This window comes from Chenopodium quinoa, unplaced genomic scaffold (genome assembly GCF_001683475.1).
Source record: "Chenopodium quinoa cultivar QQ74 unplaced genomic scaffold, ASM168347v1, whole genome shotgun sequence".
Classification (NCBI taxonomy): domain Eukaryota; kingdom Viridiplantae; phylum Streptophyta; class Magnoliopsida; order Caryophyllales; family Amaranthaceae; genus Chenopodium; species Chenopodium quinoa.
In genome coordinates, this window is record NW_018742733.1 from 1,152,102 (window position 1) to 1,169,797 (window position 17,696).

The window sequence follows — 17,696 nt, forward strand, 5'->3', positions numbered from 1 at the left end:
TGGAAAAAAGCAAGAATATTGGGAAGGACAAAATTACAGCTTTCTACTCTCAGAAATTAAATACCAGAGAAAGAACAACTCCCTCGAAAACCATGAATAATCACTACAAAAAAACAGCTTAATTGCGACGGAAAAATTCCGTTGGAACCACCCTATTTTCCGTCGGAAATCGTGTTTCCGACGGAATTCCGTCGTAACATGTCGTCGGAATAGTATTTGTCGGAAAATCAACCTTTTCCGACGGAATTTCCGTCGTAAACACTTTTTCGACGGAAATTCCGACGGATTTAAGCATCGGAAGAGGTTTTCAAGGTATGGAAAAGTCGGAAATTCCCGACGGAAATTCCGTCGAAAAATCCTTTTTAAAAAACAAAAAAAAAGCCCGCACCACCCCCCACCACCAATAGCCCCCACCGCTAAACCGCCACCTCCACCGCAACAAATTAAATACACAAACTCCTCAAATATTCCCCACAACCACCACCTACCACCCTAAGCGAACCACCACCGACCACCTACACTAAAACTAATCTAGATCCACCCAACACTTAAAACCAACCCTCACCCACCCACCCACCTAAAACCGACCAGACACTGCACCCACACCAAAAACCAACCAGACACACTGCACCCACCCACACGGAATTCCGAACACTAACCAAAACCCCACCAAACCCATACCCAGATCCAAGCACCTAAAACACCCAAACCCTGACCTAGATCTACACCACCGCCACCGACAAGTCCACCACCACCACCGCAATTCAACCACAATTCACTATAAAATTAAAAAAAATCTCAAAAAACAAAAATAAGTAAGAAAAAAGGTACATACCTTGAATTTCACCCAAAAAACCCCAAAATTGGCTCGAATTTGGGTTTTAAAGGTCAAATTCGAACCTGAAAACTCTAGATCTAAAGTTTTCAGGGTCGAATTTGACATGAAAAACCATTTATTTCTAAAAATTGGCGAGAAATCGACTTGAACACCACCAACCAAACTTACCGGCGTCTTGAACACCACCAAACCAAACTCTTCGGCATCATGAACACCACCTACCAAGAACAAAAGAAAGTAAGAGAAGAGGAGAGGCCGACAATGGAGAAAAAGAGAACAGAAAGGAGAGAGAAGAAGAAGAGAAAGGAAAACGAGAAGGAGAGGAAGCAGAGAGAGAATAAGAGGAGATAGGAAGCAGAGAAGAGGAAGGAGAGAGAATAAGAGGAGAGCGGCGCATCAGGGAGAAGGAGGAAGGAGAGAGAAGGAGGAGAAAAGGATAGGAGGAAAGAGAGTGGAACCGTGATATTTTAGGTTTCCTCTAAAGGAGTTTTTTAAAGGTTTTTTTTTAAAAATTAATTTTCGATGGAATTTCCGTCGTAAATTTACGACGGAATTAAATCCGTCGGAAATAGTACTGTACGACGGAAAATTCCGTCACAAAAGTCGAAATTTCCGACAGATTTCCGACGAACTTTTAGAATTCGTCGGAAATATCCGACGGAATAAAAATCCGTCGTAAATTTCGACTTTTGCGACGGAGTTTTATGTCCGTCGGAACGATTTCGTCGCTATTTGTCTGTTTTCTTGTAGTGAATGAAGGCAATAAGTTCCCTAGGACGGCCTCACCTACTCACCCTATTCAAAACCCTACTTCTTTGCCTTCTCCCATTCAATCAATCAATCCTATCTCTGTTCAACCTATCCACCAACCTTCGACACCTCTGAACTCACCTGATCTTCCAAGCAATTATGGAGAATTTTCGAAAGAATCAGAAAGGGCAAACATTCCCCCGAAACCCCCTGCATCTACCATCAATGATCAATCTCAATCAACCCCCCCCAAACATCCACTTCAATTATGCCTCGCCAGTTGACCAGAACACTCAATTCCCCTTACATAGCCCCAACCATTTTACCACAGACTCCAACACAAACCCAAACCAAAATCTTGCAGCCTTCTTCTCTATGCCGGGTCTCACCGCCGTCTCAAACCCATCACCTATTTCCAACCGTACCGACCCCAACACTCTGGCCAGTATTAGCATCGAGGACCCTTCAGGAGGAGTGTCTCAATGTAATGAAGGAAGGGCTGAAGCTAATACTAGCACATCACGTGTTCCCATCCCAACCAGACTACGGGTCGGAACTCTTTTCGCTCGAAATTCCATCAAAAAACCCCCCGAACTTCCCTATACAATTCGCAAACGTCCACATAAATATAATGGAACCGTCAAACCTCCTTGTTGTGCTAATTCCACAGAAGGAAGTAGTGGGAGCATCGCTAACTTTCAATTTTGTTCCAACGGGAAACCTTGTTCCGGAGATCAAATTGAATGCATCGCCCCTGTCGATGGAGGATGTTTGGGCAATGGAGAAGTTACATCTATGGAGGGATTGGATGGATGCCCTTCCACAGATGAATGAAAGAGCGAAAAGACTTGGAATTTTTCCACCCTTCACAATTCCTTCGGTCGATATGAAGATCATTTTATGGAACGTTAGAGGGGCGGCTAGTAAGGAATTTATTTCCCATGCTAGGGAAATAATAAACAATCATAATCCTGATGTGTTTATTTTACTAGAAACCAAAGCCACCAACCAATGTGCTGAATATACGGTTAAAAAATTAGGCTTCCAAGAGCATAGAACTATTGAAGCAGAGGGACTGAAGGGGGGAATTCGGGTTATGTGGAATTGCCCTGCGTCTCTAGTGGATTTTGTCACTGAGCCGCCGCATGTTTTTCATGCCCTCTTCAAATTTTCTCCAACTACGGAGGAAACCCTAATCACAGGAATTCATGCACCAACAACAACTGCAGCTAAAAATAATTTATGGAATGCAATGAAAGATAGCATTCCTCCTTCTACTACGCCTCGACTTGTTATTGGTGACATGAATGAAATCACTCGCCAATTAGAGAAAGTGGGAGGGCGACCTATCACCAATAGTCAAGGTCAAGTGTATGCAGAATGGGTTGAAAGGGAGGGTCTCATTGACCTAAATTTCAATGGTCCGAAGTTTACTTGGAGTAATGGTCAAGAAGGCTTAAACTTGATAAGAGAAAGACTTGACAAGGCTTTAGCAAATGCAAAATGGATGGAAGAGCACCCTAATACTCAGGTAATTCACCTTCCTAGAACTTATTCCGATCACTGCCCCATTGTAGTTGATTCTAATCGTCCTCTTTCAATTAAAGGTAATTACCCATTTAGATGTAAAGAAGCTTGGATTCAAAACCCTAATTTCCATGACTTCTTTAACTATGCGTGGGGATTGGGAAATAATGAGTTCATACGATCAAAAAATTGCTTTATTAAGGAGGTTAAAAGCTGGCATGCAAATGTTTTTAACTCATCCCTTAAACATAAAAAGCTCCTTTTTGCTCGTATAGAAGGCATTCAAAGAGCTCTTTGTAATAGATACTCTAGGTTCCTAGTTAATCTGGAAAAAGATCTGCTTAATCAGCTAAATGAAATTCTTAAAATTGAACGAATCTCTTGGGCTCAAAAAGCGGGGGTTGATTGGCGTAAATACGGGGATTGGAACACGAAATACTTTCACATTTTGGCTAGGGTTAAAAATAATAGAGGCAAAATTGTGAGCCTTAAAAATGATGAAGGGGTATGGGTGACTGACCAAAAGGACTTAGAAATAATGTGTGTTAATTATTTCAAAAATATTTTCACCTCCTCGCAAAGGTCACAGCCTAGATGTGTCAATTTCCTGCCAAATTCGACCATTAGTGAAGCTGATAATCGATTATTAAGCAGCAATGTTTTGGATTTGGAAATATTGGAAGCTTTGAAAGCTATGGCTCCCATGAAGAGCCCAGGGCCAGACGGTATACAACCAATTTTTTAAACAAAATATTGGGATACGGTCAAAGCCTCGGTCACTTCATTAATTTTCTCTTGTTTTGTGTCTGGTAATATTCCTAAAGAGATAAACGAATCTTACATCGCCTTAATCCCAAAAAACTCTCAACCTTCTAGCATGAAGGAATTAAGACCGATTGGGCTGTGTAATTCAATTTACAAATTAATCACGAAAATTAACTCTAATAGAATAAAACCAGTCCTAGGGGAACTTGTTAATCCCGTTCAATCTAGCTTTGTGGAAGGTAGAACCATTGATGAAAACATTTTAGTTATTAAAGAAGTCGCTCATCTTTTCAAAAAAGCTAGTAAAAGAAAATTAATGGCCTTCAAAATTGACATTTCTAAAGCCTATGACAGTTTGGAATGGGGCTTTATCCGAGAAACTTTAATGGGTATGAATTTCCCGGAGAAGCTTGTCAAACTTATTTTAAATTGCATTACTACTCCATCTATTTCCATTCTTTGGAATGGCAATATTACGGAGAGTTTTACCCCCATCCAGGGGAATTAGACAAGGTGACCCCCTCTCATCTTACATTTTTGTTCTATGCCTTGAGAGACTTTCTCTTATGATAGAACAAAAAGTAGGACAAGGCCTTTGGCATCCTATTAAAATAGGGGATGAAGTGAGTCTTTCTCACCTTTTTTATGCAGATGACGTTTTCCTTTTTGGAAAAGCCTCTATTGAAAATGTGGAAGTCATAAAAGAAATCCTTTTAGAGTTTGGCAATAAGTCGGGCCTTTTCATAAGTCCAACCAAGTCCAAAATTATTTTCCCTCCCAAAATGAGCCTCTCTCTCAAACTAACCATCCTTAATGCTACTAGTATTAAAGGATCTCCTTCCTTTGGAAAATATTTGGGTATCAATATAAGTCCTAATTAAAAAGGCTGATTATGTCGATCTCCTTTCTAAGACTAAGGACAGAATTAAAGGATGGCAAGCTAAATTCCTTAACATGGCGGGTAGGAATACCTTGATCAAATCGGTTCTCAATTCATATCCTCTTTACGCCATGCAAACTACCCTCATTCCTTGTGCTATTCTTGATGACCTTGAAAAGAGTTGTAGAAGATTCCTTTGGAACAAGGTTGATAGATCCCACTACCTTTCTAGGACTAGTTGGGACAAAATTTGCCTTCCTTTGAGCTTGGGGGGGGGGGGGGGGGGGGGGGGGGGGCTTGGCATTAGAAAGTTAAGGTTTTGGAATATAGCTTTTATGGCTAAATTAGGGTGGAGAATTATTACCGATCCTAACAAACTTTGGGTAAGAATTCTCAAGGCTAGGTATTTCAAACACTCATCTTTTTTAAATAGCTTCCCTAAACATTCTGATTCCCCCCTTTGGAAAGACATTCTAAGGGGCAAGGATCTCCTCCTAAAAGGGATTTCTTACAGAATTGGAGATGGGGAGGATATAATTAAGCCTTTGGTACCACCATTGGGTGGGAGAGAAACCTATTTACCTCTTGCTTGATACTCCTATTCCAAACTCTTTCGCTCCTTGGACAGTCAGCAGGGTCATAAGGGTTGCTAGGTGGGATCTTGGGAGGGTTAAGCATATAATTCCAGATCACATTTGTAATCTCATTGAGTGTATTCCCCTACCATCGATTGCTTCAGTTAAAGATACTATTTGTTGGGGAAAAGAAAAAAATGGCCATTTTACAATAAAAAGTGCTTACAGACTAGCTTCGAACTTCACTTCTCACCCTTCTTTTATCCCGATTAATTGGGCTAGCATTTGGCGCATTAATTCCCCCTACAAATATAAAATGCTCACTAGGAATGCTTGTCACCAAATCCTTCCCACTGCCACAATCCTAAGTCAAAAAATAGCTAACTTCAACCCAATTTGCACTCGTTGCGAGCTTGGTAATGAAACCCATCTTCACACCTTCAGGGACTGCATCAATTCTAAAGTGTTGTGGTCTCGGATTCTGGAAAGAAATAAGCTTGATACTGACTTTTGTTATCACACATTTTATAATTCAAATTGGGAAGATTGGATACATTACAATCTTAAGCTTAGTGATAATTGGAAAACCATATATGTTGTTGCGTTATGGCATATGTGGAAAGCCAGAAATCAAGTAGTTTTTCGTCTTGCTATGGCACATCCCATTACAATGTATAACAGGTTTATGGCGGATTTGGTGGCCACTCTTAATACTTTCCAGGACAAGGGCAAAAGACAAGGAGAGATCAAACAAAACATTCATTGGGAAAGACCAGCTAGTGGTTCAGCAAAGCTCAACATTGATGGTGCATGGAGAAGCGAAGAAAATGCAGGGGCAGGAGCTGTTATTCGTGACTTATATGCTGGCTGGATGGTAAGAGGCTCATGGAAATTCAAGGCCAGGAACCCAGAAGAGGCAGAATTGTTGGCTATCAAGGGGGGAATGGAACTAGCAATAAAGGAAGAGCTTAGAAAGGTCACTGTGGAAACGGACGCCCAATCACTCAAGAGTACCACCATTGAACACATTGATAAACAGGAGAGGCATGAACTTGCTGCTATCTTAAGTGACATAGGGGAGCTGCTCAAGGGGCCTTGCAAATTTGATTTCAAGTATATTAGAAGGGAAGCTAACACAGTAGCCCACAGACTAGCGCAACTGGCGTTCGTGATGGAAGAGGAGATCATCTTGCACAATTCGGTTCCTGCTTTTGTGAAGAATGCTTATGAAATCGATATGGTGGAGAGTTGTATCTGATTGGTTTGGTCTCATTTATTGTGATTTTCAAAATTGTAAGGAGATAACTTGGAACTCCTGTAGTATTTGGCCTTCTATGTCGGTTGTAGTTTATTTTGCTCAAGCTAACTCTTGGACTTGGTATTTTCTGATGGTTTGATTAAGTAATATATGATTTCCTTTTTTAAAAAACTGAATCCAACCTTACAACGTCAAAGTGAATTCCCAACTAACTATACCAAGTTTTACTTGGAATTTATCCCCCTATATAAAAAGCACATTACCAAAATAAAAATGGAGATAATTTTTTATGCTATGAAAAAATAGTATAAAAATACATTATCAATAAGTACTCTTACAAAATAAGTGGAGGTGATTTTCTATGTAAAAATGAAATAAAACTCAATATAAAATGGGTAATTTTTTCATACTTTCTATTTTGGGTTAATCATTAATCATATCAACAGGAAAGAATGAAAAGCTAAACTACACGTAGCATTCTATGAATTAGCCGATTTCGTGTAGGTTTCTAAGAACATAACCAGAAACAAGACTAAGATGATAGAACTTAGAAACCACTTAGCCGTGTGGGGCTATGGTTGTTTTGAGAATTGGGTTACGCATCCTATGGTAGCCCTCAAAACTCTTATGAATCAATTACATAATTTTCCGCCACTTTTTTCTTTCCAATTTTTTTCTTTTTTATACAAAATTTTCATTAATATTATTTTATATATCCTATGATATTTAACTTTCAATTTGGCAATTATATACGAAATATATTCTATATGCATATCTTTCATATTTTTTATAATAGGTATTTTTGTATAATAAACAAACACATAATAAGGTAATATATTAGAATAATAAAATGTACTACTCCCGTACTTCGTATCATTCTACAACGTATTTTTTCTTTGAAAGTTTTTTTTGCTCTAACCAGGATTTGATACTTTAACTATTATTATATATTTATTGATTTTTTTTATTTTTTTATAATACTCCCTTCGTCCCCTTTTGATAGTCCCTTATGAACATTTTTCACGAGAATTAATAAGCATAAATAAGAATAGTAAAAGTACATTGAAAAAGTAAATTGACATTGGGTATGAAAAAAAGTTGAAAGAGAGAAAATAACAAAAGTACATGTAAAAATAAAATTTACCTAGAAAATTTAAATTGCACAAATATTGTTGCAAATTGGAGAAAATATTGGTAAAAATTAATATTAATGGTTGTTGGAAAAAGCAAATGGGGTGAACATTTTGGGACTAAAATTTGCCCATAATGGACTATCATTTGGGGACGGAGGGAGTAATAACATTAAAATTCAATAACTATAAACACAAATATAAAACAAAATGAAAAAAAAATCATGATTATTATTTTTTATAAAAATTAGTTAATTAAATTTGTTAAACATTGTGTCAGTTATAATATGCTATAAAATATTGTGCCGGTCAAAACATGCCAACAAAATAGGGACATATGAGTATATAATTACATTGCACGGGTTATAATTATAAATTACATTCTCATGTAAAACACTATAATCATTAAATTTTTGTTTTTTTTTTAATGTTTAATAATCAATAACTTTTGATAACAATATAATATTAATTCAAGTTTTTTTTTTTTTGAAAAGAAATTCAAGTATTTGTTTCAATTAAAAATATTGTTTTTTTTTTTTTGAAAAAAAAAAAATTATTGTTGTATTAACATTATAATTTCCTGATTCATAATTTGATTAAGTAAAAATCGTGCATTGCACGGGATTTAAACTAGTTTGAGTATATTAGCAAACTCAGAATTACACATGATTGTTCTATATTTAAGAACATTAGTAGACGTGACGATTGCTAGTTCAAGCCAAGCAAACTGGCCTCTGGGAACGGGGAACCGTAGCCTATCTAACCCACAACAGCAGATGTCTGTGAGCATCAGTACACAACACCAGGACTTGCAAATTTCTGCAAATTATTCCTACGTATCACCTAAGTTTCGCCTAAGTTTCTGCAAATTATTCATTACATTAAAACCAGCCAAATAATAGATATCTAAGTCTTGAAGATCAAGCAGGCTCAGTCTCACACTATCAACAGATTAAATATAATAAAAAGATGGCTTCCCCAACTGCTCTCAACAATAAACCCACGCATGACACAGAGCAACAATACGAAGACATAAAACCCCTCAGAACAGTCCAATAATAATACACTAAATATCCAATAGTGTGTATCAACAAACTAATTCATCCAAATATGACTTGCAGACTGCTAAGAAAAAGATGAAGTGCATTGACAACAGATGAAAATTCTGCGAAAACCATACATATATGACATATTGGAGAAAGTTATCAAGAACTAACTTGAGGAACAAAGACAACATCCCCAGTAGTTCTGGATCCAGTTGAAACATGCACATTCAATGATAAAATTCTGCTTCAACAGATAAAATCATAGAGTACAGGGAAGTTCTCCAATGATGGGGGTTCCCATGGAGATGCAGCAAGAAAATACACTCCCAGATCAAGAAATGTTACTGTCAAACAGTGAAACAGCTAATAACATATCATGCAAGAAAATTACCAACAAACATCAATGAACACCAAGCTAGCTATAGTGTGTAGAAAACTCAGATTTATGACATGATACACAGTTACCAAAGAGAAGCATACAACAGCAACAATAACACACTGAACAAAACATCTAGTTCTTGTTCACAAATCCAACACAAGATGATCTAACATTACCAACCAGTATTACCTGCATTCTTGAAATATTTACGCAGGTCGGTTAGTTTTCACTCCATGGTTGAATAGTCGAGCCTCACATTATTCTGAATATTCATTAAATATAAAGTAACAACCAAAAAAAACAAACCATACTGAACCCCTGAATAACAGCAACCCATATCCAGCAAAAAATTATCATTGACATACATGCAAAGACAACAAATGCACAGGCAAACATCAACCCACGCCTACATCTAGGAAAGTAGAATATACATCATCCTTGCTGTCAAGCACAGTACTTAGACTACAGTCAAAAGAGCTCATCAATTAGATGTTCATTACCACCAACCTAAGGATTAGGAACAAATCTAAGAAGTCCAAAGAAGCAATAGAATAAATGGAGTAATGGACCCTTCCAGACTTCCAGTTAAGGAAAGCTCAACCTGTTAAACGTACAGGCTGATACCAGACTACCCACAGACGGTCCGCAACTCAACTAAATACCACACAAACAAACTGCTTTCAGAAGCCTTAAAACTCCTAGATGAAAGTATTGTTTCTTTTTGCGGACAAGGGGAGTAAATCAGACCTCAAAATTTATCAACAATAACAAAAAATAAAATACGTAGTAAAATAAAAACTTTTAATTCATTGGAACTTAATATACCCACGGATCAGAAAGGGTTTTGTCAAACAGATCAAATTACATGGAAGAAATATCAAAACATAATGAACACTGGTCAAACTTGCTTCTAAGTGATTGCAACGCATACCATATAGACTACACCCAATGAGTACAAGGAAAACCCTATGCATGGAACAGAGTAACAAAAATGAAATGAGTTATAAAAAATTTCCTACAATTAATCACATGAGCTAGATAACAACACAGAGAAAAATAGTAGGGGGTATAAAACAGAAGAAAAAAAGCCAGTTAATGTCTTTGTTTCAAGGCCGTGGCCAAGAGAATTCGTCTTAAGAACCCCCCCCCCCCAAAAAAAAAAAAAAAAAAAAAAAAAAAAAAAACAGCTAAAAAATAACCACTTTCCAAATCTGAGCAAGTGAACAGGGTCAATAACATTATCAGACTGAGTATATTATGCAACTGATCACAAAATCAACAAAGATTAGCAGGCAGCAAACCCGTCAACTAACATTCAAAGCACACAAGCTTCAACTGAACACCCAAAAGACAAACAGGAGGACGGGAATCAAACAACTTCATCTGAATTAATTCAGGTTCAACTGTAATAAATTAAAATCCTTTCTACTGCCACACTAATCAACAGCAAAATCAATAATTCATAATTTTGTTAATTCTCTTTAAAGCCTTAATTCTCTATAACCACTCAGCATCACTAATTATGCCAACAATTTCGTTGTATATTGAATAACTCCTTCCATTCATCATCTCTTTAAAAACAATGGAGGCAACAGCCTAGGTCCTCAAAGCTTAAAAGTCCAGTAGTCTATCCATTTATCTCAAACTCAACAACAAAGTACACTCTGGGAAACATGGCCAATTTAGCAGTCTTCAGCAGAAATCCATAATCACCGCCAAAACTAAATTTCTGCCAGTACTTCTTCCATTATTAATTAAAATAAGTCCTCGGGATTCCCATCAATCATTGAGAAGCCGAACCTCAAACATCTAATAACCTATTCAAATTCAAATCTAGCATATGAGGGAAATAAATAAACCACAGTCCCTGCCAAACAGCCAAAGGCCCAAAAGTGTAGGAGCTTATGCTCCTTAAATGTCTAGTAATGCAAGATAACATCATCTCAATTTCAACAACACTGCCAATGAAAATTAAACCAGTCCCCAGGTGTACATGCTTCAAAGTACCAAGCAAGCCAAAACATACACACATACACACACACACACACTAAAAGCATCTCCAGGATTGACACACTTACAAGATTAACAGTCATGCCCACATCAACACTACCAACTAACATTAGTAAAACTAGAAAAATTCATCTTTGCTGCATGGAGACTACCAATTTGCAATGACACACAGACAACAAGAACAAGAGAAAGAAAAATCAAGTATAGATATCAAATGAAAAATAGTTTTTTTCCCAATGCTAAAATTATCATATCACAATGCCACACTGATATAACCTAGAGAAGTTCAAAAAATAATTCATTCAGAAAATGATAATCGAACTTAATATATGCACATAACACTTCATACCATCCATAAATAGTTGCCATCAGTAGTATCTCCAAAGACAGGCAATAACTACTTTTACACAATCAGCAATACCACATCCACTTTCACATCTCAAGACATTATAAAAAAGTCCAACAGGCCCGCAAGATTTACCATACTAAAATGCATAATACTCAAGAAGGAACATGCAAGCAACCTTTGCAGATCAAAGATTAAACTACTAAGCTTACATAGCCTTAAGTAAGAATGACAGTCTACACTCTACAGTCTTCTACTAGTTCCAAAGAATGCTAATTTAGAACTTAGGACCAATGACATTAGGGCACAGACTTGCTCACTTTCCAGTTTGATTAATTTTCATAGCTCTCAAGTCCCAACCTTCAGCAGTGTATGCCTAAGGGAATAAGAACAGGGTAACAGAAACAGCAAAATGTTATCTTTAACGTATGAATGTATGATTCATAATTGAAACTTTTAGGGTATTCCAAGTGCTGACAATTTCACAAAACACTAAACTAACTCATCACTAGTCAAACACAAATTTCACTCAAGTGATACATAACACAAAACTCCTACAAAACTCAATCATCTTTGCTGCCTACATCCCCAAGTTCAATTAATGGTGATGAAAATCTGGAAGCAACAGCCCAAAGAACCCAGCAGCCGTTAACATGTCCATTCAGTAGTACCAGTGTACCACACACGGTAGGCAACAATTCTATTCAACCTCAAACATTACTGCTATTGTCAACAACTAACATCAAAATCTGCAACAACAAAAAGAAATCGCAATGCTGCCCAGATTCATATGAGAAACTACACTGATGAAATAGCTAATCATAAGTCCCAATTTCTATATCCAGTGACAAATAACTTGAATAATAAGAAGTGCAAGCATTACCAGTTTACCACTCAACACATTATAAAATCCCATGAATATCATTAATAATCAATGACACAAACCAAGCCAACAAATAGAAGGTAAACACAAACAGGATATATATTATTCACAGAACTTCATGAATTCATAAACACTAACCAGAACATAATACCAGAGTGAAACAGATTTCCCATCAAACCCCAACCTCATACCATCTAATAACCCATTCAAATTCAAATCTAGCAAATCCGGGAAAAATTAAACCACAATCCCTGCCAAAAGTTCAGGAGCTGATGCGCCTTAAATGCCTGGTACTGCAAAATAAAATTGACACACTTACGAAATCAAGCGTCATGACCACACCATCAATGCCTACTAACATCAGTACAACTAGCCAACTAGGAACATTCATCTTAATAGCTGCTAACTCATGGAGACTAGAAATTAGCAAATAACACGGAGAACAAGAAAATGTGTTAAAATCATAAACAAACACATCAACTATAGTCAATAGATATCTAATGAAAGATCACTTAATCATCCAGCTAATGATAAGCCCAAAACACTACATACTATTCATGAATAGTTGCCCATAGATAGCTTCTCCAAAGGCAGGCAATAACTAACTTCACACACAGAAAAAATCACATTCACATCTCAACATTCTAAAGCATAATACACACATGCAATCAAAGATTAGAAAACTTCTTAAATATGAACAATGGCATTAGGACACACACTTAATCCCAGCAACAGCACTCAGCAACAATTAAAATGCTCAACACATTTGTTAGGTCCATGAATAATTGAATACATTCCAAACAAAAATTAAATCGCTTAGAAATCAATTATACATGGCACAAAGCATTTGCAGCAATAAAGAAACCAGAGCATAACAATTAAAAATAGCAACAAGAGAATGTAGACACAAACAGAAGATATTTTATTCACAGCAGAATAAGAACTTCATTGAGTTCATAAACACTAAGAAGAAACACAACCAGAGAACTTAATTCATAACAACTAAAATAGAAATTGTTCCAACAAGTACTTAATGCATTCACAATTCATAGAATAGAAACCAAATCGACGACACAAACTTCATGCCAACGACCAGAGAGACACCACCATGAGTTTAGAAACCACCACGGAGACGGAGGACAAGGTGAAGGGTAGACTCCTTCTGAATGTTGTAATCAGCAAGGGTACGCCCATCCTCGAGCTGCTTACCAGCAAAGATCAACCTCTGCTGGTCTGGGGGGATCCCCTCCTTGTCCTGGATCTTAGCCTTCACATTATCAATAGTGTCCGAGCTCTCAACCTCCAAAGTGATGGTCTTGCCAGTCAAGGTTTTCACAAAAATCTGCATTCCTCCCCTCAATCGGAGCACCAAGTGAAGGGTTGACTCCTTTTGGATATTGTAATCCGCAAGAGTCCTTCCATCCTCAAGCTGCTTCCCGGCAAAAATCAACCTCTGCTGGTCTGGGGGGATGCCTTCCTTGTCCTGAATCTTCGCCTTAACATTGTCGATGGTGTCCGAGCTCTCAACCTCGAGGGTGATGGTCTTTCCGGTCAAGGTCTTGACGAAAATCTGCATTCCTCCCCTCAAACGGAGCACCAGATGGAGAGTGGACTCCTTCTGGATGTTGTAGTCAGCCAAAGTACGGCCATCCTCGAGCTGCTTACCAGCGAAAATCAACCTCTGCTGGTCTGGGGGGATACCTTCCTTGTCCTGAATCTTGGTCTTAACATTGTCAATGGTGTCGGAGCTCTCAACCTCCAAAGTTATGGTCTTCCCAGTAAGAGTCTTGACGAAAATCTGCATACCACCACGAAGACGGAGCACCAAGTGAAGGGTAGACTCCTTCTGGATGTTGTAGTCGGCAAGAGTGCGCCCATCTTCGAGCTGCTTTCCGGCGAAGATCAACCTCTGCTGGTCTGGGGGAATACCCTCCTTGTCTTGAATCTTAGCCTTGACATTATCAATGGTATCGGAGCTCTCGACTTCAAGGGTGATGGTCTTCCCTGTGAGAGTCTTCACAAAGATTTGCATTCCTCCCCTAAGACGGAGCACCAAGTGAAGAGTGGACTCCTTCTGGATGTTGTAGTCGGCGAGGGTTCGGCCATCCTCGAGCTGCTTTCCGGCGAAGATCAGCCTTTGCTGGTCTGGGGGGATTCCTTCCTTGTCTTGAATTTTGGCCTTGACGTTGTCAATGGTGTCGGAGCTTTCGACTTCGAGGGTGATTGTCTTTCCTGTTAAGGTTTTGACAAAAATCTGCATTCCTCCCCTGAGACGGAGCACAAGGTGAAGAGTGGACTCCTTCTGGATGTTGTAATCAGCTAGGGTTCGGCCGTCCTCTAGCTGTTTTCCGGCGAAGATCAGCCTTTGCTGGTCTGGGGGAATCCCTTCCTTGTCTTGGATCTTAGTCTTGACATTGTCAATGGTGTCGGAACTCTCGACCTCGAGAGTGATAGTCTTTCCAGTAAGGGTCTTAACGAAGATTTGCATCTATATAATCAAAAATTAATTCAGAAAGATCAGTAATTATTCAACCAAATTAATACCAAAAATTACAAGTAATTATGACAGATCTCAATCCCTAATTGCAGAATTATAGATGATTTACAACCAAATCTTAATCCCTAATTGAAGAAATTAATTAATTCACAATTTCAGATCTAATCGAGCAGAAACAAGCCTAATCGTAAACCGAAAGCGATCAGAAATATATCAACAAAACACAGATCTAATCGGACAACATGGAAATTAATCGCAAATTGAAAACTTTAATTTCAAAATTACGCGACATCTAAAAACCTAATTTGTATAATTTTTTACAACGATTTAATTTCAAAATTACGCGACATCTAAAAACCACAAATTTGGATTCGATTGAAGAAATTGATCGAAAAAACGTGAGAATTATCACCGATTGATCAATTGCTTGAAATATTTTAAACAAAAACTCAAATTGAATGCAAAATCCACAAAATCAGATCAATAAAAAAGAACGAAAGAGGAGAAAATAAAGGAAAATACCTTGAAAAAGGTTGAGAATCGAAGAGAGAAATTGAATTGATGATTGAATGAAGTAGAAATTGTAGGATGAAAGATTATGAGAAGAGGAAGGCCTATTTAAAGAATTAGGAGACCGACTTAATCAAGAAAATACACCTCAATAGTCCCAATCATAAGATGCCACGTGTTAGGGTAATGACGTGTCTTGACCTAGCCCTCACGGCTGCACTACTTTTTGTTTTAGGCGGTTCAACAATTAACGGAGATTCTCACGTTTCCTACCACTTGACAAATTGGGTTTTGATCCTGTACATGCCGACTTATGGTAATTAGACTGAGGTCTTGGTGGGCCCTTGTTTAACAATAACACGCTTTAGATTGTACACCTTCCGTTTTTTAAAATCATTTCATATTTACTGAACTGAGCTGAACTGAACTGATTGGTACTGAACTGAACTGAACTAAGCTGAAATGAATATTTTATGAGAGAGGGAAATTAAGAGCTGAACTGAATTGAACTGAACTGATTGGAGCTAAACTTAACTAAACTGAATTGAACTGAAAATAAGTAAATATGAACAGGCCCTTAGTCTCATATACAATTTTGGGCGTTTTAAAAAACTTGCCCATATTGAATGTATTTCACTTTTAATTTATTTTTTTATTTCTTATTTTATACGGAGTACATATTAAATTCTGATTGGTTAGATCAATTGATAGTGAATTAATGACATGACTCTAAGGGCCTGTTCTCATTGACTGAACTCAGTTGAACTAAACTGAACTGAACTAAACTGAATTGAGCTGGACTGAACTAAACTAAAATGAAATTAATATTTTATAAAAGAAGGAAATTAGGAGCGGAGCTGAACTGAACTGAACTGAACTGAACTGAGCTGAACTGAACTGAACTGAATTTCAACGTAAGAGAACAGGCCCTAAATACGTAATATAGAAATTACCCCTCGATTTATGCAATTATGCTAATGCTTCCTATAAAAAATAAAATAAAATAAGGCGAAACTATTTATGAATTTTATTTTATTTTTACTTAAATAATACATTCCAAATATTCTCCTTTTCTTCTTTTATTGTTTGATTTCATATGGGACTATCATATTAAAATGGATAGAGTACTCCATAAGTGTTTTATTTTAATTTTCTACTTCGTACATTTTATATTTACCCTACAATATTCTCATATTCTTTCTATTTTCCTTAATAATCATAAAATTTGAAAAACGAGTACATTATTTAAGAACGGAGATATAAGTAAAGGAAAATTATATACATAGCTTTTAGAGTTATATAAAAGGAAAAAAAAACCTCTTGAAAATTGTTTAAATTTAGAAAATCAAGACAAAATCACACTAATTACACTGATTTACGCGTGTTTTTGTCACGAATTCCTAATTTTATACCATTTTCAGACCTATTTTTAATGCTTATACATCGCCCTAAAGGCTATATATAGCATTAGCCATAATAAAATTGTTCTTAATATCAAATTTTTATATATTCGCATTTCAAACGTAGCGAGTATGGAGTAGAATAATTGACTTGAAAAAAAAAACTTGACGTATTAGTTAATGTGTTTGCTTGACTTTGACCTTAAGTATAAATAATTACATGTTCCAATACGAAAAATTTCTATTAATACTTATCTACTCTGTACTCCCTCCGTCTCTAAATTAACGGGAATTAAGGAGGAAAAAATAAGACAAATAACAATAATTAGATAATGCAATGGGAAGTACAAAACATTAAATAATGTTTTTGAATAAAACAAGGAAAATTTGTCAAGAATAAGCCAACCTTTGCCCGGTTCGCTTAAAATAAGTCAACCTTTCGATTAACTTAGAATAATCCAACCTTTATAGGGTGTCCACTTTAAATGAGTCAAAACTTGTTGTAACCGGTTATTAATGTTAATTGTGACACGTGTCAGAATGTGATTCGTCATTTTTCTAATAATAGTTAATTAGGAATTATCATATGATTAATTATAAAAAAAAATCTAATAATTATAAATTTAAAAAAAAAAAAAAAAAAAAAAAAACCCCAACCCCCCTCCCCTGCCAGACCGCCGCCCACGATGCCCCCCACCCAACCCTCACTTCTTCCCGTTCCCCTTTCCCATCCCGACCCCCTGCCGGAGTCGACCTTCCCTCCCCTTCCCCACCATCAATCGACACCCCAAAACACTTAAACCCCAATTTTGATTTTGTTAGGATTTCGTTAGGGTGAGTTTAAAGGTTTGGGGGGTGGACTGACGGTGGGGAAGGGGAGGGAGGGGTCGACTTCGGCAGGG

General features: G+C 37.2%; 2 protein-coding genes across 2 annotated transcripts; one reads left to right on the forward strand and one right to left on the reverse strand.

The window, feature by feature from the left end:
• Positions 1–1,570: 1,570 nt before the first annotated feature.
• Positions 1,571–6,722, forward strand: LOC110723552. Its single transcript, XM_021902902.1, has 2 exons — positions 1,571–3,119; positions 6,057–6,722. The coding sequence occupies exons 1-2, from the start codon at positions 1,857–1,859 to the stop codon at positions 6,591–6,593; spliced, it is 1,800 nt and encodes a 599-aa protein (XP_021758594.1). The 5' UTR covers positions 1,571–1,856; the 3' UTR covers positions 6,594–6,722.
• A 6,566-nt stretch (positions 6,723–13,288) lies between these two features.
• On the reverse strand, positions 13,289–15,523 carry LOC110723743 (polyubiquitin). Its single transcript, XM_021903111.1, has 2 exons — positions 15,407–15,523; positions 13,289–14,875 (listed from the first exon to the last, which is right to left on the reverse strand). Exon 2 carries the CDS (start codon positions 14,873–14,875, stop codon positions 13,502–13,504), a length of 1,374 nt encoding a protein of 457 aa, XP_021758803.1. The 5' UTR covers positions 15,407–15,523; the 3' UTR covers positions 13,289–13,501.
• Between the last annotated feature and the right edge of the window lie 2,173 nt (positions 15,524–17,696).

What these genes read in the sequence shown, in the direction of transcription:
- LOC110723552 (XM_021902902.1), top strand. Translation starts at nt 1,857, where the DNA reads ATGCCTCGCCAGTTGACCAGAACACTCAATTCCCCTTACATAGCCCCA. An exon ending in AAGAGCACCCTAATACTCAG is followed by an intron (nt 3,120 to 6,056) that starts GTAATTCACCTT and finishes AATACTTTCCAG; the next exon opens with GACAAGGGCAAAAGACAAGG.
- LOC110723743 (XM_021903111.1), bottom strand. Translation starts at nt 14,875, where the DNA reads ATGCAAATCTTCGTTAAGACCCTTACTGGAAAGACTATCACTCTCGAG.